The following is a 21,825-nucleotide window of genomic DNA, read 5'->3' as shown; positions in this document are numbered from 1 at the left end:
TTAGAAGATACCGCTTGTTTTGTCTAACTTTCAAATGCATGAGCAGAAATAAGATGTGTATCCCATAATTAACATTGAAGGGATTTGGTTTGGATTGCTGGAAATGTTCATTTTCATGCTGGTCATCCAGTTTAAGTGCATAAACCAGGCAGCTGATTGAGGACAGACATAATTATGAAGATATTACAAGTTCTCCTGCTGACATGCTCGCTGCATGTTTGAAGAGATGCTTCTTGCCTTGTAACGTTTACCTTGGTTTGTCTGGTCTTTGGCTCCCCCTAGAGGTAGCCGTCAGTACTGCAGGTATAACTAATAAAGTATAATGGTACATATGCGATTGTAAATATTGGTCTGTATGGATGGAAAATCCAGTGTAAGGTAGTCAATGTTTCAAATATACATTTTAATTTCACCCAACAAATGTATTTTCTTGATCCAGCTATGCTAAATGGTAAAAATCCATGTATTAACATTTTTCAAATAGTTTTAAATTGTATTGTCAACCAATATTGTCTTAATGCTCCATTTAAAAACAGCTGCAAAATGAGAGAAACAGACACTGGTATTGAAATGCCATATTTATTAAATACTCTTTCATTGCCTAATAACAAAGCTATAAAGAACAACCATCCAAACAAACACCTGATAGTTTTTTTTAAATATGTTTATTAACTGTATGATCATGCAAAAAAATCCAGCATCCAAATGAAACTCAGAGTATAGACACACGTAGTCCCTTTAGTATAAGGCTACAATGCAACAAACGTACTTACATACAAGCTAAGGCTTTTTCTAATCATGTATGCGTTTGACTGCAAGATCACATCTCTTGATATCTCGGACGGAGCCATTTCATAACCTTGAGGATGCAAGTAACATAGATTTCCATTTCTTTATCAAGCAAACAGTGAAAAATTACCAGAAAGTAGACATGCATATTTCCTCCATTTGTAGAACTGCATATATGGTGTGGATGTATAAGATTGTGGTTTTTAAAAAGATTCTTCTTCAACGACACTTCCCTTCCCCTCAGGTTCTGTTTCCATTAATAAATATGAGACCACATTTGCCAAAGTATTTCAACGACGGAGTCACAAAAATGTATATGAAGCGAGACGACGTTCGACCGACTGAATCGTTCTTCTGTGGAGTCGCTCCGTGTGAAGGGAAGCGGGTTTTTGGTCACGTTTTCTATTTACAGTGAGACTCAAAAGTCGATACCCTGTCGCGTTAAAATAGCAATCGATGACATCACAATGGATCTCCTTGACACTCTGTCGTCCTCAGACAGGCCACGGCTTTTCAATTTAATGAGAAAATACACATACTTGTGACAACTTACTGCAGAATATTCATTTTGACATTTAAAAGTGTCTGAAATATTAAACCCAACTATCAGAATGTGTGGTTTGAGTTTAAAAAACTGGATTAAAGATTTCTTTGAGATTGATAACTTGGCTCATCGTCTGTCAAGCCAAAACATGAAGTTACTAATAATTTAGAGTTATTGGTTAAATTGTAGTCATGTGATCCAAGAAAGACACATTAGTTGAGTGATTGTCAAATCTGCATCCATTAATTCAAAATGAATTTAAGTCAAATATTGAAATGTATATAAATCTGAAAATATACATTTTTTGGAGGTCAAAAAATCTGTCGATGGATTAAAAAAAAATTAAAGTGTCTTTTCTACGCCGACAATGAGGCCGACTGCAGCAGCTGCCTGTTCTTCAGTCAACATCTGTCCATGAGTCCATTGTGACGGCAGGAAAAGCATGAGTGTAACTAACATTAATATCAGCTGTTTTATTAAATAACAGAGCGAGACGGACCAACTGGAGGGGACGCGGCCTCTGTTTTTAAAGCCATCGTTTACAGCTCCGTCCTACAAACTGATCGATTCTGGCTTCGTATTGATCCGATAAATTTTCAATTTCAACTGTCCAAATACTTCGGCAAACTCCATTCAAACACCCGCATGAGGAAATACACACAGAAAAGCATCTCGTGGGGTCGGCGGCTTCCACACACACACACACACACACACACACACACACACACACACACACACACACACACACACACACACACACACACACACACACACACACACCACTGGGCCCACAGCACAAACAGAGCCATAAAAAAACACACACATCACATAGTTTCAGTAATGATTTTACAACGCATCGTCATCATGGTGCGAAAAAAAAAGTGTGTGAGCGACAGTTTTTATGGCATGTCTGATATGTCACAGCGAGAAGCACATCCGGTTGATACAGGAGGACGGATCTCACGGATGATTCTGAATGTGTGTGTTTTTTTTATATATATATATTTTGTTTTTAAAAATCTACTCTACCGTCCCCTCGTCAGTGTACGTACAAAACCACGAAGGTGACGCTTTTGAAGCGTCATCGTGGCCACCGAGCAACAGCCAAAGCAGAGCACGAGTCGCTTTGGAAGCAGCGTAGCACACACACACACGCACACACACACACTCGCAAAGCACGGTGAGAAAAAAAAAAAAGTGCTGTGAAGTTCCACTATAACACCGAGATATGTGTTGTCCTCTTTAAAGGGAGAGTCATGTGATGAGTTTTAATATTAGCCACAGAAGAAGAAGTGCTTTTGTCTCAAGATTTCAGCATTCAGTGTGTGTGTGTGTGTGTGTGTTGATCAGTGTGTGAGAGGGGGAATAGAGGCAGTAAAAAGGGGCGTGGCAGTCTCCCCCCTCCATTAGTTTCTTTTCCATTACAGTTCTGGCTAAAACAACTATAAAAAAGATCAACATTAAAAACACTAACGACCGTCACATTTACAACAGAAACAGTGACAAAAAGGACCGACTCCATTGATTGCCATCAGCCAAAAGGTCCCACAGCCCTCCAGCCCTCTTTCCCATCATGCCCTGTTTGGTTTTTTTTGTCCAATCCTTCAGCTGCATTCTCTTTTTAACATGCTTTTTTTTTTTTAAATATATATGTCCAGGACTTCACACAGAAATACAGCAATCCAAAGACGGACAACACACACACACGTTTTAAGAACACAATCGGAAACAAGGGACGGGCAATAAGGGTGACATCATCATTACACAGCGAGTCGCTACTCGGGGCAGTAATAATCGCTTTAAGTGACGGATGTGAAGAGTATGCAAGAGGCAGGAATGATGGAAGTAGAGGGGGGGGGGGGAGAGAGGTAGGGTGGACTGGGAAGCGTTTTGGCGAGCGTGACCTGAAGTTGCAGAGCGGTTCTCGCTCCCTCAGGAGAGCGAACGCAACAGCGTCGAGTCGTAAGTGTCAGTGCAAAAAAAAACAGTACGGGCCATTAGATAGTTTCAAAAGTTCAAGCTTCACATCAAAAACACACAAAACGCAGATGGAAGAAAAGTAAAAAAATGCTTTCAGGTTAGGTCGTTTAGAGATGGGAGGAGCTTCAGACATTAATGGCGCCTCCCAGTGGTCAACGACATCACCGATGGAGGCCTTCTGCAACTTCAGGATGAGCTGAGTGAGACACAACGGCGTCTAAAGCTCGAGAGAGAGAGAGAGAGGCTCAACCTTGAAGGCTGGAGCACAGCGACGTTGAGTGTGTCTGTGTGTGTGTACATGCATGGTGTGTGAATAATTGTGTTGGTATTTACACCTTGAGACCTCAAGGCAAAAAAAAAAGAAAAGCAAAACGACATAAAACACATGCTTAACTCCACCCCCTTCACCCTGATAGTAGGTCATGTTTCCCCCTTTTTCTCCTTTATAAATATCTATTTATACACAATTCTATTAAGATTCACCCTTTTCAACAACCACGTTAAAACTGGCTGGAACCAAACACTTCAAATGGATGTTAAACTCTGATTAAGTTGATATTAGTCTCTCCAGTTCCCATAAATACCCAAATATACCTGTGATCTGTAAAACAAAAACTAGTAGACGAGGTTCTATTTATTTCCAATATTATACGTGCTGCCCCCCCGTTCTATTCTCTATGTGACGTGTACTGGTGTTTCTGTTTATATATATCTATATATATCTAACAGTTTTAATACTTTTTCCTGATAGCAGACAAAACAGACGGGGAAATAAAAAGGCCGTGGGAGACGAGGACCAGGACGGCGTCGCCGCCGTGTCGCCGCCAGAAGCATGCACCTTCTGCGAGGAGGCGGGGCCCCAAACGGTCACAAAGCGAGGGGGGTCGGACTGGATCGGTGGCGTTGGTCTGTGTGATCGGTCATTCAGGCAAGCTGTTTAAAATATGCTTCTTGTTTTTGTCGTTTAATTTTGAATGTATTTTTTCCCCCCACTTTTATGTTTTTACAACTTCCCAGGCGGCCGCTTCCTGGTCCGGACGCAGGCACCAACCCGACCACGGAGATAAATGCTCCAAACAGCTTTAGAGTTCAGGCAAAGCTGGAGAAGGAAGAGGGCAAAAGGTCAGTGAGAGAACGGTTACTCTAAAGATATATCTATATTTATATCTAGCAAAGCAGATGGTTTAGGGTTTATATGTAGAGGTTTTGTGATATTTATTTAACCAGGAGAGTCCTAAAGAGATTAAAAAATCTCTTTTTCGAGGGAAGATATCAGTCACTGGAATCTTGTTTGTGCGATTCAAAGCTTAAGAAATTACATAAAATAATGTCATGACAAAGACCATTTAAAAGTCATAAAAGGTCATCGTCAAATGTCCTGTAAATATTTAATAAAAAAACTAGTATGAAATGTAATTGTCCCATTATATATCTCTGTATGATATGAATGTCATTAAAAAGAAACGCTGTATTGTACATTCTAAGAAATATGATTAAATAGGTGGAGTATGTGATGAGTGACAGTAAAATTGAAAAAAATAATGTGTATGTCATAAGAAATGTGAAAAAAAAATACATAAAATAAGTTATAAGAGTACAGTGGGACAAAATATGTTTCTAAGTGCCGTAAAAGAATAGTATACTATTAAAAAAAGAAGTTAAACACAGTTTCAGAATTAAATGTCATGAATGTGTTATTAAAGTGTTGTAATGTATGTCATGAAAAAAGGTTTTAAAGCGGATGGAAAAGACATTTTGTTACGTGTGCACTCTTCCCGTTTGCGCCCTAAATTGTCACAGAGTCCTCAACATTTTGGAAACCCCTGATTCCACCACAATCCGTGCATAAAGCCCCAACAACCTCGAGCACCCTCCCCCCTACCTGGGCCTGTGTTCTCAGCTCACTGCAGAGGTGCAGCCGGTGCTCCCGAGCAGTGGAAGTGCACGTTGAGCCATTTGGCTTCCCGGCGATGCCACACGCGCGTCTCCTCTGACTGGCAGGAGCGCGGCCGGCCCTGGCCGTCCATGTACTGCGTCAGGCGGATGTACGCGATGCAGGCGGCGTCCTCGCCGATCAGGTGGACGTGGGGGTTGAGGATGGTGGTGTGCACCGGCTTGCTGTTTTTACTCAGCACTGCGGGGAGAGGGGGGGGGGGGGGTGGAAACCAGCTTTTAGCACGTTACATGTCAATGTGCAACACGTGTCGGAAAGTGAATTTAGAGATGGATTTGAATGAATAGATATTTTTTATGTTTCATCGTGCCTCTCTTTATCATTTTGCTGAAAAAATTAAGCAGGATCTAAAATCTCCACAGTGAAAGTGGACACATCGACAGACAGATGCAACATAGTCGAAGGAATGTGGAGGGGGGGGGGGGGGATCGATACAGCATAGTATCGCGATATTTTGCGTGGCGATATTGTATCGATACACGGAAGCCGAGTATCCATCTTTTATTGAATCAATTCAAAAACTTTTTAATCCGAGAATATTAAAATCAATTTATTTTTTGTTGACAAAGTTTTCCTTTTAGGACAATTTGCGGTTGAAAAAATAAGGTAATATATGGCAATACTCAATGTATCGCAGTATTGTGATAATATCGTATCGGGACTTAAGTATCGTGACGATATCGTATAGCGGGACCTCTGGTGATCTTCACCCCTACGGTGAAGTATTTTTACTAAAAATGATGCTCCAGCTTCTCAAATGTGAAAACGTCGGGCTTTTTTCTTTGCCTTCTATATTAGTAAACTCAATACCTTATGGCTTATTGATTAATAATGACAAATCATTAGTTAGCTGCACTAAAATGGCAAAAAAAAGAAGTAAAAATTTGATTATTTGAATTAAGTGTGAAATTGACAATTTAGAATATTAAAAAGAAAGAAAAGAAGCTTTGCAGATGTGAGGAAGAACATTGTATTGACTCGTTGGAGAGGTCTGAAGGATGCAAAATGCCTTTTGGTGAGAATCGTATGTAAAAACCATTAATTTGGGCAAAGCTGCAGTCTCTTGCTCAGTTGACACTTAGCTGTTCCTATCCACAGCAACACTCTCACTCATTTATATGAACTCAGACTATAGAAAATACAAAATAAAAGCCCCAGCACTGAGCAACTCACGGTTCTCAAAGTAGAACTTGTGGAAGTCCATTCCCTCCACCAGGTTTCCAAGAGCCTCCGGCTCAAAAGAAGTCAGGCCGGGGTCACAGATTCTCCTGTTCGGAGGACAAACACAAACCATGAATGAATTAACTGAGAACTCATCCTGCAGTGAAGAATGAGGAGAACGAAATGCTGCAGAACAAAACCAGCATTCAACAGAAATGTTTGTATTTGACGAGGAAATCAATTAATTTATAAATTTTCAAAAAGGCAAAAACACTAAACTCAAACCGCTTGTTTGACGATAACTTGCTTGAATTTCATATGCAAACTTACGTGTAAGCCTCAAAATCCCCGTTGTTGATGGCTTCAATCAACTGCTCCGTCATCTTTATGATCTCCTGTTTACGAGCTGAAGATAGAGAGACGGGGAGGAGGAGAGGGAGACAACACACAAGAGGTTTAAGACATCACTTGGAAGTTAGTTGAACGTATAAATGCCGCTCCTCGCGCTCTGCCTGACCCTCCTCGAAAAAACCTCTGACATTTTGAAATGAGCTCATCACATGGACACTGCCGCTGGTCATAATGGCCGTGACATTTGAAGTCAGCCTGTACGACACACACCACGATGTCCACCCTCCATGGGAGACACAACATGGAGAGGACGTGATCCACTCAAACCTGAACCTTTAATGGTCTCACCCAGAAACACACAACACATGTTTTTCCTCCCATTTCTGTTTTCCGTTGGTCACCAACAAACAGCGTTTTCTACAAAACATGGCTGACATTTGGACACAACCTTGAGGCAGAAGTTGCATTGCCCTCCCAATGAGTGAGGCTTGTCAATGTCCATTCACAGTTAAATATATCACATCTCGAAATGCGGGCAGAGAAATGGTTAAGAAGACCATTAAAATACAAAGTAAACTTACACAACTCTTTGCATCTCTAAATATGACTCTCTCTCACACACACCGACACACACACCCCATTGCGATCCACTGCAATTTATGAATTTAAAACAGCCTAATTCTTTGGGAGCGGGCAGATAATGACTTAAACACAGCGGAAAGTCAAAGAGAATTTGGCATAAATTCATGAGCAAAAAACAGCGGAAAAGTCACAAACTGCATGCGCACACACACACACTGACCATGCAGCTGCGGAGTCGGAAAAAAAGACGACTTAGCAGATCCTCCACACCTGCATGGAACCGCGTGTTCATAAATCCTCTGACCCGTCTGCCGTCAGGCGGTACAGGAGCTTATGAACACTACTTCTGGAGCCTTTGCACAAAGCACTAGGCACAACCTTTTTGCCCGGCACTTACTCTGCTGCAGGTTGCGGCCGAAGCCCGCGGGGGGCGCCAGAGCGCACTCTGCTTCAGGACCGAGACAGGAGCTCTGAGCTGGACTGCTCTGAGCGACACTGGGGCTGCTAGCAGCCTCCTGCAGGGGACCAGCTGCAGGCAGGCACAGTTATCCCAGTACAATAAAGATATATTCAGCAAAAGCAAAGATGCCGTGTGTGTAACTAATACGCATGGCATTTAAATATTGCTTATTCTGCATATGTATACAAAGCAGTTATTGTAGGAGATTAGCCTCCAGACAGTCAGTGTAGAGGCTGAACAGCAGCTTGTAGTGAGGCCTGCGTGCCAGTAGATGGCAGCACAGGAGGACAGAGGGGGGAACGAGTGCAGTCAGTTGGAGGAAGGAGTGGAGGAGGAAGAGGAGGAGGAGGTTTTGCTTGCAGGGTAGATTTGTTGTTGGTTAAGGTCAGGACACAACGATAAGAGCTGACAGGTGAGTCAGGTAAACTGCTGCCGACTTACAGGTAGGAGGTGGGCAGCAGCGAGGAGACTGGGTCTGTTCCTCGGCGGCGCTGCACTGGCTTACCACCGCACTGTCTGTGCCCGGAGACTCACAGGCAGCCACTGCCGCCCCAAGACAAACACACAAATACAAACAGACGCACACCGGCAGTGAGCTTACCGTCTGAAAGGGTCTCACTCCTTTACGAGTGAAGCTATTTGTCAGATTGTTTCATCTGTAAGATGCCAACAAGAATTATGGATGAATAAAATACTAGAGTTTGATTAAATTGAGAAAATGCCAAACATTTGATAGCGCAAGCTTTTCAAAAGATGAAGATCTGCTGCTTTTCTGGCATTTAGGAGAGTAAACTTTGGGTTTTGGACAGTTGGCCAAATGCAAAAAGATAATTAAATACATCTGCTCAGGCTGTGGGGAACTACAACAGCCATTTTATTCAGATATTTTCTACACAACAAGAAAAGCAGATTAATGAATAATAAAAATAATTGTTTATTGCAGCATCTCTAAACCCAATTTCCCGCAGCTGCGACGAGTCCTCTTCAAATGACTTGTTTCGTCCGTTTTAATTTACATAAAAGTAAAGAAAATTGAGACGATTTGGGGATAGATTTTTAGTACAAATTACCAAAATGGTGGTTGATTAATTTCCATCCATTAACTTAGTTTGTTTGATTTCATATTTCAGCGATGCATTCGCTGTGAACCATCTTCATCACAACACGCTCCAGGAGCCACAGCAACACAGAGCAGTGAGGCAGAAACCCACCGCACACAGACACACACTGTCAAAACCAGCTGAGAGGAAGAAACTAATTAAGAGGACAAGCGAACCCTCTGGAGCCGACCTCTCAGGTCACGTGTGATCGATACCGAATCACCTGGATCTGCCACACAGGGAGCCCGGCAGCCTGTTGCACACGCACACTTTTGACATTTCCACAAGATAACCGTACAATAGCTAAGTTGTGACTTATTAAAACAATTAAATAGTAATTGAAGAGTGAAATGAGACATAATTTGTGTTGTTAGCACACATTTGAACTTGAATTTAGTTGTGATAAGTCAAAGAAAACATGATGTCAAGTGCAGTATTGCCCATTATTTGGAACATACAAACTTTTTTCATGCATTTGAAATGCACCACTTGATTGCCTTTAACAGAATAGGGCTAACGTTGTAGCATCGTAGTGAGGAGACCAGTGAACTAACTAATTACAACGTAGCCGTACGTGTTCATTTACACCCTAAATATGATCGGATGATGCAACGAGCTGCAGAAAACTCGTGAGCTGCAGACTTTGTTTGTAGGCAGTGCATTTTGTCACATTCACTACACATGCGTGTCATGGAAGCTGTATCCAAAAGTGCACTCAACTGAAGTAAAACACAGAATAGCCTCTTGATTGCATGTCAGTGATCATCCACAATCAGATCAAGTACTGGTAAACCCACAGAAAAGCTGCCTTCAGTAAACTGGATTTACTTTTTCCTGGCAGTAGCTCTGTCCTACTTCATTCACCTACACACACTGAAAGGGTCATCCCCGAGCTGAGCCGACCAATTAAAGGCTTAAGTGGCGTGTGATGCTGGCATGCACTCGTGCACACCAACAATGAACATGAGGCAAAGCGGTTTGGCAATTGAACAGGACGTAAATGGAGACAACAGCAAAAGTGTAGACGACACCGTTATAGCAACCCCCAACTCTTCATGTCAGATCAGTCGTTACTGGGATGCTCATATTTAAAACACTAATCTTACTGAATCCCCAAGCCTCCACTACCTTGACTAAGGCCGAGTGGACAGTTGCCCCAAATCTCTACCCAGTAGTAATGGCATTACATCAAATACAAAGTGAAGAAATGTATTGACAGCTGATCTGGAGGTCAACACAGTGGCAAAAACCTTGACGAAACAAAGAAAAAGAGCCATGCGGAGTAGGTGAGAGTTGGATAAGTACCTTTCCTACCTTTCATCTCCTCCTCTTCTGTGTTATTGCAGCTCTCGGTGGAGCCCTGTCAGAGAGAGAGGTGACGGAAAGAGAGAAAGATGGATGATGGGGGGGAACGATAGTGGGGGGAGAGGGAGAGAGACAGCAAGACAAATCATTTTAGTATCGTGAACGCGAGACGGGGGGGAGGGGGTTGGAAGCTTTGGACACCTTGCCCGTGTGGACACAAAGACGACCTTGACGGACAGATGGACAAGTCCCTCCCCAGGAGCACAGACCAGCCAGGACAGCAGCGGAGGGGGGGGGAGGGGGTAAGCGCACAGAGCCACGCATACGAGCAGCAACGTGTGAGAGACTTTGTAATCGTGTGCCGAAAGGCGGCAGGAAGGAGTTAGTGAATGCATATCCGTGTGGAAACTGCCCCCTCGAGAGGAGGCAGGTCTTTGTGCCAATGGGAAGATAATTGTGTGACAGCACTGGCATTTGAATCTCTAGTGATATTAGTTTTTTGTTTTTTTTCAAGCTTGTAAACCAACATAACAGCACAAGCAGCTTGGTGGAGGATTCCCAATAACAGTAAGGGGCTTTTGAAGATGCACATGTCAGTGCTGCTGTTAAAGACGTGTAGGATTTTCTCATTCATATAATTCAAAAAATGAACTGTCTGCATCTGAAGGACACCACCAGATAAACTATAAACCTTTACAATGTTTAATGATATTTCAGGCGTTTTTTTATTTTTATTTCGAGGCGCCTCACCGGATAGTTAATGCATGCTTATGTTTAGTGCTTACATTGCTTAATTTTGGTAAATATTTGGCTATTTAGGCTCAGGTTTTCCCTTGTAGGCTTAATAACTGCGGTGTGGGGTAGCAGTGGTGCTTCATCACGTAGAAAAAAAGGCAGATATGTATTAAAACAGTCATCTCCAGTAACTACGTTAATGACTAAGAGCGGGGGAAATGTATTCATGTGAGAATAAAGAGTTTTACTTTCTAAGATCAAAGTTGTGTCAAGTACTTTAAAAGGCAGCTGGCCTAAACCTACCAATTGTAGTCATGTAACATGTTTTTTTTGTATTACTATTTTCCTCATATGACTTTGTGTCATCTCAATTCAATCTAATATCTGATAAAACACTGATGCACTTATTCCAGTGGCTCCATAAAAGTGCACCTTGACCGATCTGCTTCCAGATCTGGGTCAACAGGAAGACACATGGTGAAAGATTAGGCTCCCATTAGGTGCACAATGAAACCGAGTCATACACGGTGTGTACGGAGTCTAGTTAGAGAAAATCCTCCACGAGTTGCTAGCGAGTGTTAGTGGCCAGCGGCTACTGCAGGGAGGAGGAAGGCTTACCTTGGTGCCGTCAGCTGGGTTGTGTACAACAGTTGTCTGGGCTTCCTGGGGGGAGGTAGGAGACACTTTACCATGCAGGGAGGAGACAGACTGGAGGTGTGAGGGGGGGACACCATGGAGGAGGCCAGGGGGACACCAACAAACCCAGTGACAAAACAAACACACTGAAAAAAGGATGCATGTGCGCACACCAAAACAACAAAGCACAGGAGCTAACGGGTACAGAGGCTGAGGAGCATTTATGGTGATCAAATAGATGACTGTCGATGTCAAGATGCTCAGTGTCAGTCTGTCTTACAGGATCAGTTAAGAGTGTCCAAAATGAAGAGAAACGTGACAACTTGGAACAGCAGAAACCCAGATTCACCAGCGAGGGCCTCGACTGACGAGGAGGGTTTCTGTATGCGTGTGTGTGTGTGTGTGTGTGTGTGTGTAGGTGCGAGTGCAGATGTTATGCTGCGTTCATGTCACCTGGAAGTTATTCAAGAGCAAGTGGAAGTTACAACTGGGAAGCTCGGATGTATACAATGTGGCGATTAATCAATACAGAAGTATTTGAAAAGCGAACAAACTGATGGATTAATGAGCTCGTGTAGGAAGCAAAAGAAGGTCACTGTTTTATTGGTAAACACACTTTTATACTGTAAGAGTACCACAATAATCACATTCAGTACTGTACAAAGATGAGGACCTTTACTTGATTAATTCCACGTTATACTACTTTACATCTCAGAGGTAAAGATCCTTGTACTTCCTGTCCAGTAAAGAACATTTATCTCCAGATGTGTTGATTTGAAATGTCTGTGATAAACTTCATGTGGTAAGAAAACTAACTTGAATTAGCTGAGAAGTGTGCAGTTTTTCTGGGCTCATGAATTACAATTAGCTCAATGCTAGATGACTATATTCAGAGCGTACGTTCCACTTATTATCATCAACACTAGCAGTCTGATGCCACGTGCACTTCAGAGTTATGGCGTTGTGATCATATGAATCTCCCCCCCCATCACAACCTTCCCTTCGACATGGCATGAACACTGCAATAAGCAACTGTGTGTTTGTGTCTCCACTCCTCGTCCTCAACCCCACCGCACAAAACATTCAGCTCCAAAAAAACCATCACTCTTTGCTTGGTTAACAAACCCATAGTGAGTGTACTGGTGTGGTCAGTCAGTCTCGCTCCTGATATCCAATCAACACCGGACAAAACAACTCGGGAACGACAACCTCAGAACATACAGCCCCTTGGATGACATATGGGATTATGGGGGAATCTGGACTGGACATTTTTAACCAATCCTTAGCTTGATGCCTCGCCTCAGAGTTCAATTTTGCTAGTTTTTTCATCAACTGTGTGGTGGTCAGTGACTAAAGAGTAACAGTAGACTTTACTGAGGTTTGGCTTTGATCAAGTTGAGACTTTCCAGACATTCATCGTGCTGCCATGTTTGAAACCGGTGAAAGCCTTGATCAATCTATATTGAATGTTACACACACACACGGGGTATATATGGCTGAATCCCATTACATGTATGAACACAGGGGCTGTATCCTCACACACTGATGTCTCTCTCTTACCCGTCCACTCCGGCTCCTGTTTTACCCAGAAGTCCTCGTCCTTTACAATATACACACATCGAAGGGGCAATTTGGAGAACAAACGTCTTTTTTAATTGGTAGAGGGTTCTGCTTTCCCCGGAAATTGACATGAACTTGTTCTTCTTTAAAAGCAACAAGGAGTCAGCAGGAAACGGCTGATCGGAACATGATTGAAGTGCCTGCTGTTGCACCGCCAAATGAAAGTCATTCGTCTACCTGTCAGTAAACACACACACACACACACACACACACACACACACACACACACACACACACACACACACACACACACACACACACACACACACACACACACACACACACACACACACACACACACACACACACACACGAGTGTGTCCACAGAAGGGTCTGGGTAAAACACAAGCCGGGAGAGACACTCGAAGGCACAAAAACAAGCTGTTCAATTTTAAAAGTCATCGAATCCACGTCCGACATCACAGTTTTGTGTTCAAAACAGAAGCAAAGAGGCGGAGGATGAGGCACAAGATAGAGAGAGAGAGAGAGAGAGAGAGAGAGAGAGAGAGAGAGAGAGAGAGAGAGAGAGAGAGGACAAAGGAGAGAAATAAGATTTCCCTATACATGGGGTGTGACACAGAGAGATGAGGAGGAGACTGAACTGAACATCAAAAAGATGTAAACGATGAAATGATGCCGTTAAAAAAAAAAAAAAAAGCAATGTGAGAGAAACCAAATAGAGATGAGGTACCATTGGTGCTGAAGATGACATGCTGCTGTCTTTGGTGCTGCTGCTGCTGACTACACTGTTTTTACTGTTGTTTCCCTGCGACTGGGGCAAAGAAGCACAACACAGAATGACTCCCACTGGGCCTCACAACCACGAACCCCAGGTAGACGATTCCACGGCCAATATGGATACGACACACATTGTGTGTGTAGAGTTTAAAACTGCACAATATGAGAGTGGGGGTTCAAAGATAAACGGATGCCTCCCTAAAGGGCAGTTGTTGTATTCTCTGTATTGTGCATGTATCTTCAATATAATATCTTCTTTTGATCATGAGGAAGTAGGAGATAAACCACTATGTGTGTGTCCTGACTTATTGTTCATATCATAAAACTGTGTACTGAGTGATTGAAGGACTCTCTTGAGTCCAGCATCCTGGTGTGTTCCTGCATTTACCGTCTACAACTTGTGCAGACATTTCACAACATTAAGACAAGAGTAAAAATACAGAACAGTTAGTCAGCACATGCATTTTTAAAAACAATGAACATCTCTTCAGATTAGATTTGAAGTGTTTTCCCAGCACTTTCTTCTTCTTTTTTTTAACAAATGAATGAATCAACATCTGCTGGGATTAAAAAAAAAGGAACAAAAATCACAACTTTGACTCCTAAAAAAAAAAAAAAAACACGCACTAGATATCGGAGGGAACCATTTCTGTCAGAAGCACAGTTAAAATATGCGTAACCGAGTCAGGAAGTACGTTTATGAGAATGGTTACCAGTTCAGGTCTGTGCATGCAGTGAAAGGCCTTGATGACAGCTTTTTTCTCTGATATGTTGTTATTCCCCACTCTTGGCTCATGCACAGTTTCGCTTACAAGCGTACAAAACTACTTTAGTACGACTACAAGAGCTAAGTTCACCTCAACCCACACGCAGTCGGTTTCTGTTTTACTGAATGAACATTCCCCCTCTGCAAGTGCACGTTGCTGAGCCAGAGTATAGACACAACATATGTTTCTAAATGAAACACATAAATGAGTTCATTGGCTGTACTCCTGGGAAATAAACGGATTTAATGAAAGACATGATTTGTAAGTACATTTGAAGGAATTGAGATGTATTTACAACGTGTTTAAGTAAAGTGGTGATCTCTGTAATTCGTGAAATACTTGATGAGACAACAAAACAAAAATGACCTCATACTCACAATACAAATGATTTATGTATTAAAAGGGGAACTCCACTGATTTATTCTGAACGCTTGTGATATTGTTGTCATATTAAATCCTGAAGTACACCTGTATTATTCTATTTCTGGCTCACTCAAACAGTTATATTTGTTTCTTGTTGGATCCTGCAAGCCAGAACAGTGGTTCAGCTGCACAACAGAGGTGTGAGATTGTAGCTAAGGATTACCAACGGCATGCTGGGAGGTGAACAAGAAAACGCAGTTTGAGCTGAACTGTCCCTCCGGCCTCCGGCTAACCGCAGGGGAAGGAGAGAGAAGAGCTTCTTGAACGCAAATCAGTATTCCAACAAGAAAGTCAAGATGGACGAATGGTGGTGAAAGGTGAAGAGCAAAGTCCTGGGAGGCTTTCCAGCTGTTTCTCTACGACTCGGAGATGAGCGAAGACCCCTGCCTGACTTTAACAAGTATCTTGACGGTCTTCCCGGCCAAAGAGGAACATCTTCTGACCGAAAATCTACAAACTAAAGTTGCTTCAAGAAGTACAAACCTGAACATCAGACTTTAAAACTGATGTTCATTTTCTACTGAATCTTCTTCTATGGTATTTATTGACTCAGGACTTCTTGAAGGAACTGTAATCATCTATAAAGTGCTTGATATTTAATTTACAAATCAGGCATCCATCATTTATAAAGTATGAAAACACAATCATGAAACGCATAATAGTCAAGCTTATTAATCAAGAGTAAAAAATGTAAAAATGTGTTTATGAATTGCATACTAATGAGTTACTAATGAGTGTTTGTGTTGGAACAATGCTTTATAAATGATGAATTCAAAGTGTTTTCTCATGCTTAACTAATGCTAAATAGCATGTTGCTATTATAAAGTGCTACTCCTATCCTGACACACACTCAGACTAACTAGTCAATATTATTTCAGTGCTGTCAGAATAAAGCAAAGTGTTCATCAAAACTGCTTTTGGTGTGAAAAGTGATATTATTTTGTCCCCACAGCGCCAAAAATGGTGTTCAACCAAAAGAAGAAAAACTCAATAGTTTACTCAGTAGTAGTTTTTTAGTACCAGCTGAAATATCACCAGAGCACAGCACCTGATTTACATTTTTTTTAAATAACAATTTTAGACTACATTTTACTATGGTAGTTCCTGTATGGCTGCTTGAGTTTAAGTACAATGCAACATTTAAGAGGTTTGGCTTCTTCTGTCGAATGAAAAAGGGTTTTGTAGGAAATAAAACCGTATTTCTCAACGTTATCTAAATAAGTTTAATGTTGGTATTCGTACTGAAACTGTATAGTATCAAATACCAACCCGTACTATTTATAAGCTTAGATTTCTAGCAGTACAAGTATCCACTAATGTGAATGAACATAATGAATGAATATACAATAATTGAAAAAAGGAGGAAATGACTGCATATTAATGTTTACAGTGATTAAAATGTCCCTCAGTCCTGTGATGGTCAGGGATGTTGGGAAGCCAAAAAGCCTGATCTTAAGACTTGGGAAGAGGAAAACTAGAAGGGTGTGTGTGTGTGTGTGTGTGTGTGTGTGTGTGTGTGTGTGTTTTATTTGTCAGGAGTTGCAATGGTTTTGGTGGCGCTTATGGCAGAAGAAGGGGATGCAGGGATGTCGGATGGAGCTAGGAAATCCAACAGAAATCGAACAAGACCAAAAAAGCCTCGTACATCTCTGCCCCAAAAAGGAGAAAAGAAGAAGCAGATGAAACAGAGAGGAGAGAGGGAGTACCGAAAAGGGGGAATAAAAAGCCTTCGAGAAGACAAAAGAGAGACAAAGAATGAGAAATGAACAAAAAAACGACAGAGCCGATCTCACCATCAAACACACACTCGAGCTGGACTTCCTTTTCTGACAGACGGCAATGGAGAGGAGGAGGAAAAGAATAAGGGGTCATCGGGAAAATAAGGAACTCGTCAAGATAGTAAAAGAAGTGAAGCCGCCAGATTGATCCCAGAAAGAGAGAGAGAAACAAAACAGCTGCACAAGCTTACACAGGAACAAAGATGAGACAACAAGGGATACCAAGAGGGTTTCAGCAGGAAGAAAGAAAAAAAGAAATCAGCTGCAAAAACAACAGAGGAAGTTAATATTTAAATGAGATCGAAAAGGATTTAAATCGTCGGACGTGCAGTTTAATGTTTTTTGGGGGATTTAGTTATTGTTTAAGTTACTGTATGTAATGGGAATTGTTATTTTGGCACTGGTTGATCATGGCGCTTCACTGCATGCATTGACGCCGACCGCTGTGAATCAAAGAGAACCTGCCGGTGGACAGCAGACATTTTGAAAGCCTGCTGGTCCTTTTATGTCCCTTACTTTTCACTTTTATGTCACGTCTGTATTACCTGTGCGCCACCTATACTCTTAGCAACTCTTTCCCCCTAAACCAAATGAAAAGTATTCTCATAATATCATAAAGGTACATGTCATTAGAGAGGCGTTGAGGTGACAGCAGAAGACAGGAAGAGTAAGACAGAAGCAGTGAAGTCAATTAAACCCTCGCGGGTCAGAAGACTTACCTTCACGCCGTCAGACTTTTTGTTTAGTAAGGATTTGCTGGCTGAAAGAAAGAGAGACGAGACAGTGAGGACGCCGTCTGGGAAGCAACAGTCCAACAACCAGACGTCCGCGTTCAGACGGACAAACTAAAGCAGGATGAGGGCTGGAAAACGCCCATCAGGCCTCTGACCTGGTTTCAAAAACTGTTCCTCCACCAAATTCAGACCCGTTATGATTATTGACATGCGTTACTGTATATAGAAATAGCAAACTGAACATTTAAATTAAAAACATTTTTATATTACATTACAATATTACAATTAAAATAACTGCTTTGGAGGAAATTCATGTCGTTTTTTAAATACTCCTTTCCTTATATTTCTGGGGATATATATTTGGCTGATTTAGGTAATCCCAGGTTTACACCCCCAACTCCTGCAATTTTCTTCTAATATTGTTGATGAATTGTATGGAATCAGATTTCCATCAAAAAAAGAAAGAAAAACTAAAAGTATATTATATATGATGATGAAATAAAATATTGCTCTAATTAGATTTTTCGTTTCTTATAATCTTATTTTCTTTGTCTGCTGAAATTTTAAATTAAAGCATCTTTTTTTTTTAACTTTCAAATCTTACTTTTTCATTTGATAAAAAGTTACATTTATTTATTCATAAAATCATCCTCCATACAATCAACATATTTTGGGAGCAGTTAAACAGGTCAAACTACAAAAAGCAGCCTCTTTGTCCCCAAAACACAAACATACCTGTCTACACAGTTCCATAAAGCACACAACATAAGCAGTATTAACAATACGAGATAAAAATGATCCTGGTTTAGTGTTTCATCATTAGACAAGCCTCCTTCCTCCCGAAGGTATCAAGGGAGCAAATATGAATGAATGAATGAATTAACAAATTAAATGAGTGAATTAGTTACTTTCTGATGTCATAAAGTCCTTCCAACCTAAACCTTTAGTTTGTGTTCCTCACTGAAACCAGTTAATGCATTTAACATTGAGATTATAGCATGTGCATGCAACTTAACGTTAGTTACACACACTTATTACGTGTCGATGACACCAACACACAACTGAATAAAATGTCAACTAGCATGCACACAAACGTAGATAAAACATATGATTACACACAAACTATCGTATAAACACTCATTTTTGTATTAATCATGTTCCAATGATCCTCCCTTACCTTCCATTTATAAAGTAGGGAGGAGGGCAATGAAGAAGGCAAGAAAACAAGTAATGCATTTAACATCTGCATCTTAACATATGAACGCAAAACAAAACTGAAAACTGGAAGATGACAAACTGCGGGCACAGACAGTCAGGCGTTCAGCTGCGTGCTAAATGATATTCTTTTCATCATTTTCACAGAGCTGGTGGGTTCATGCGATGACAGAGGGCTTAGAAACATGCAGCATCCACTTCAAAGTGTCTAAAAGGAGCCGAGGAATGCGTTTTCAACAGTCGTCCACCTGAGCAGAAACCTTTAGGTTCAGGACTTCCTCTCTGCAAACTGACAAGTTCTTCACTTTTATGGCAGTAAAAATATTTAATTTAACAATAGTAATCAAGCATCACGATGAATCCATTGTTCCCAACTTATAGGAGTAGCATCCAGTTGTCGATCAAACCCTAAATAGATTTATTAATCCCCAAGGGGGAATATGTCCTGAATGAACGACCTTTAGTCAAGCAGCTCGTCTACAAAGGTTCAGGATGCTTAGTTCAAACTCGTCTGTATGACGGCTGAAAGCTGCTTCAGCAGAGAGGAAAGGAATAACAGACCGATAACGGAGCGTATTGGTCAATGGGAAGAGGCCTAAAAGTTAAATCTCTGCTACAAACTTTAAAAAGCAAATTTTATCAGGAAAAATAAGCTTTTTGGAAGTGTTTTTTAATAAAAAGGGCACATCTCAATTGTTTAGTGGTTAAATAATTCAAAATCCTCTATTTGTGTATTGTTATGAATGCATCTCCGCTCTAATATTATTTCATCTTAGTTTTGATATTTTTAAGGCTCTCACAATGAACACACTGTATATAACACTGTGTAGAAGGTTTTTGAAAGCATCCCACCCTTTACCCTTATCCTTTATCAGCAGGGGTGCAAACTCATCAGGTGTGATGAAGGTGACAAAGATGTGAACCCTCAAGCGGGATGACTTCTATTTAAATGTCAGTTTTAGAATATGGATTGAGCTGTTGGCGACGACCATATAAAGGAATTAATATAATCTTACTGCTAAAGAAACCCAAATGACCCATCTTTGATTCAAAACAGTGAAATGTGAAACATTTTGCACCCCTGATTAGTTGTTGTTTTTTTTTAACTTTTTACATGTTATTTATTTCATGCTTATCTTAGTTAAATGGTCTGCGACGCAGAAATAAATATATATATATATATATTAAATACCAATTGTTGCTGAAGTTTTGATCTCTTCAGATTGTCTGTTTTAGAAAGTAACAAAAAAATATTGCACCCAGACGATATTCAAGAACATCAGACAGGTCTCTTAGTGGAGGTGGTTTCAGACGCCGTTTGATGATCCGACAAAGTTTGAAGCACACTTAGGCCTTTAGGCTCTCTTCACACAAATATAAAACACAGCAGGCAGGAGAGAGGAGACAAAGAGGAATAAGATAACAGAGGACACTGTGCATTCGGTTTTTACAGCTTCCCATGCAGGTTGGCATTCTGTGCTGTGCTACACGCTCATAAACATGCTTGGCTGGCTGTTAGTGCCCGAGCCATGCGGAGAGAGGGAAGGTTGCAGCGAGCACAGGCAGGCATCGACTGGGCATCAGCCGAGTGTACTGTGGATACAAACCAACTCAAAGTGCGGTTAAAAAAATAAAAAAATAACCGGAAAATGTTTAATGCTGCGGAGAAGGAAAAAAAAGATATGCAGCATCCACGAGTTGTGTCAATGTAGAGATGTGTAAACCGAGCTCTGCTGGGCGACAGCTGCGGTAGTTGGAGGGATGTCAGAGGGTCATGCTGGGTGTCAGTTAAATGACTGTTGAGTTCCACACAGGAAATTAAATAGCCGGTCCATAAGAGGGGGCTGCGTTCATTAAAGCATCAAGACACGCAGCGGCGCTGGAAGGTCAAGCGCTGAGCTTTGCTTGTTGCTTATCATTTACATGTTTGTGTCTGTGCGTCTGTGTGTGTGTGTGTGTTAAGATGCCCCAGTGCAATGACGACCATTCACAAGTGGTTCATCAGTGTGCAGGCAGCAGGCAGCAGGTGGAGGGGTTCAAGCAGCTCAGGCCCCCATGCCAATAGCCCGAGTACAAAGTTGGCAGAGCCTGACTCCAACACCCCGCTCGAGCAGACGTACCTTCCTGTACCATTGAGGCCGTGCTGGTGGTAGCGGCAGGGCTGGTATGCTGCCGTCCCACTATTGGACAGAGAGGGATTCAATGCGGAGGCACAGGTGGGACGGGAGCCTCGCTAAAGCCGTAAAGTCGCTTGTATTTTCTGGATTGCTTGAAGTTTGATTCACTTTTTTAGAGAAGTGTTTGGATCATACGAGCATACTGAAGACTTCTCTCTGATACATAACGCCTTTCTTATGAGTATCAGGTGGGAAATATTCTCTTATTCCCTTTGACACTCGTCGGTAAACACGCCTGCAGTTATGTATAAAGCATTTTAGAGGTCTGGCTCGCCTGCTTTCTTCAGTCAGGATCAATCTCAACCGGTAGAAAGTAGTTGGCTGTGATCCACGGGAGCTGCTTCGGTTACATAATAAACACATATAAACACCAGGGCCAAATCACGTTAATGCAGTAGAGTGCGAGGCCGTCGTCTAGCCGACAAATTGGGCGTTCGATCAAAAGTGAACTGTGTTTTTTCGATCGTCAAACTGCTTACGAGGAGGAAACCCAAGCCAAACCCCCTGAAGTGCAAGATCAAAACTGCAGACAGAGCCGACGAGCAAAAGCGAACAAGAATAAAAACGTATCCGGCAAAGGGAACAGAAGGAGAAGAAGAAGAAGAACAGCGACACGTAACATTCGTCCTCAATGAGATCTCAGATCAGGCAAAAGCCATGACTTATAAATACTTTAAATATAATGACAAGTATGAGCTGTTTTCTCTAAATTGGGGTGCTTCTTAGTACGGCTTTATTAAAATATATCGGCAGCACTGGGACCTGAAGGCTATGAG

At 41.6% G+C, this 21,825-nt stretch overlaps 1 protein-coding gene across 25 annotated transcripts in view; it reads right to left on the bottom strand.

Annotated features, from left to right (window-relative positions):
• Window positions 1–565: 565 nt before the first annotated feature.
• Window positions 566–21,825, bottom strand: part of camk2g2 (calcium/calmodulin-dependent protein kinase (CaM kinase) II gamma 2) — a 57,498-nt gene continuing 36,238 nt past the window's right edge. The window contains exons 13-23 of one of the 25 annotated variants that reach the window (XM_068567583.1): window positions 20,993–21,052; window positions 17,643–17,683; window positions 13,909–13,989; window positions 11,580–11,624; window positions 10,227–10,281; window positions 8,263–8,364; window positions 7,759–7,890; window positions 6,759–6,834; window positions 6,441–6,535; window positions 5,196–5,447; window positions 566–4,412 (exon numbers count right to left, since the gene is read on the bottom strand). In XM_068567583.1, the coding sequence (XP_068423684.1) occupies window positions 5,215–5,447; window positions 6,441–6,535; window positions 6,759–6,834; window positions 7,759–7,890; window positions 8,263–8,364; window positions 10,227–10,281; window positions 11,580–11,624; window positions 13,909–13,989; window positions 17,643–17,683; window positions 20,993–21,052 (920 nt within the window). In that variant the 3' untranslated portion in view covers window positions 566–4,412; window positions 5,196–5,214. Of the gene's footprint in view, window positions 4,413–5,195; window positions 5,448–6,440; window positions 6,536–6,758; window positions 6,835–7,758; window positions 7,891–8,262; window positions 8,365–10,226; window positions 10,282–11,579; window positions 11,625–13,908; window positions 13,990–16,938; window positions 16,972–17,642; window positions 17,684–20,992; window positions 21,053–21,825 lie in introns of all 25 variants that reach the window. The other 24 variants (XM_068567558.1, XM_068567559.1, XM_068567561.1 and 21 more) reach the window with 24 other exon arrangements.

The sequence above is a fragment of the Clinocottus analis genome, unplaced genomic scaffold (assembly GCF_023055335.1).
Source record: "Clinocottus analis isolate CAN_PGR_092001 unplaced genomic scaffold, fCliAna1.0.p SCAF_8, whole genome shotgun sequence".
NCBI lineage: Eukaryota > Metazoa > Chordata > Actinopteri > Perciformes > Cottidae > Clinocottus > Clinocottus analis.
The sequence above is the reverse complement of the archived record's forward strand: the minus strand, read 5'-3'. Positions and strand labels throughout refer to the sequence as shown.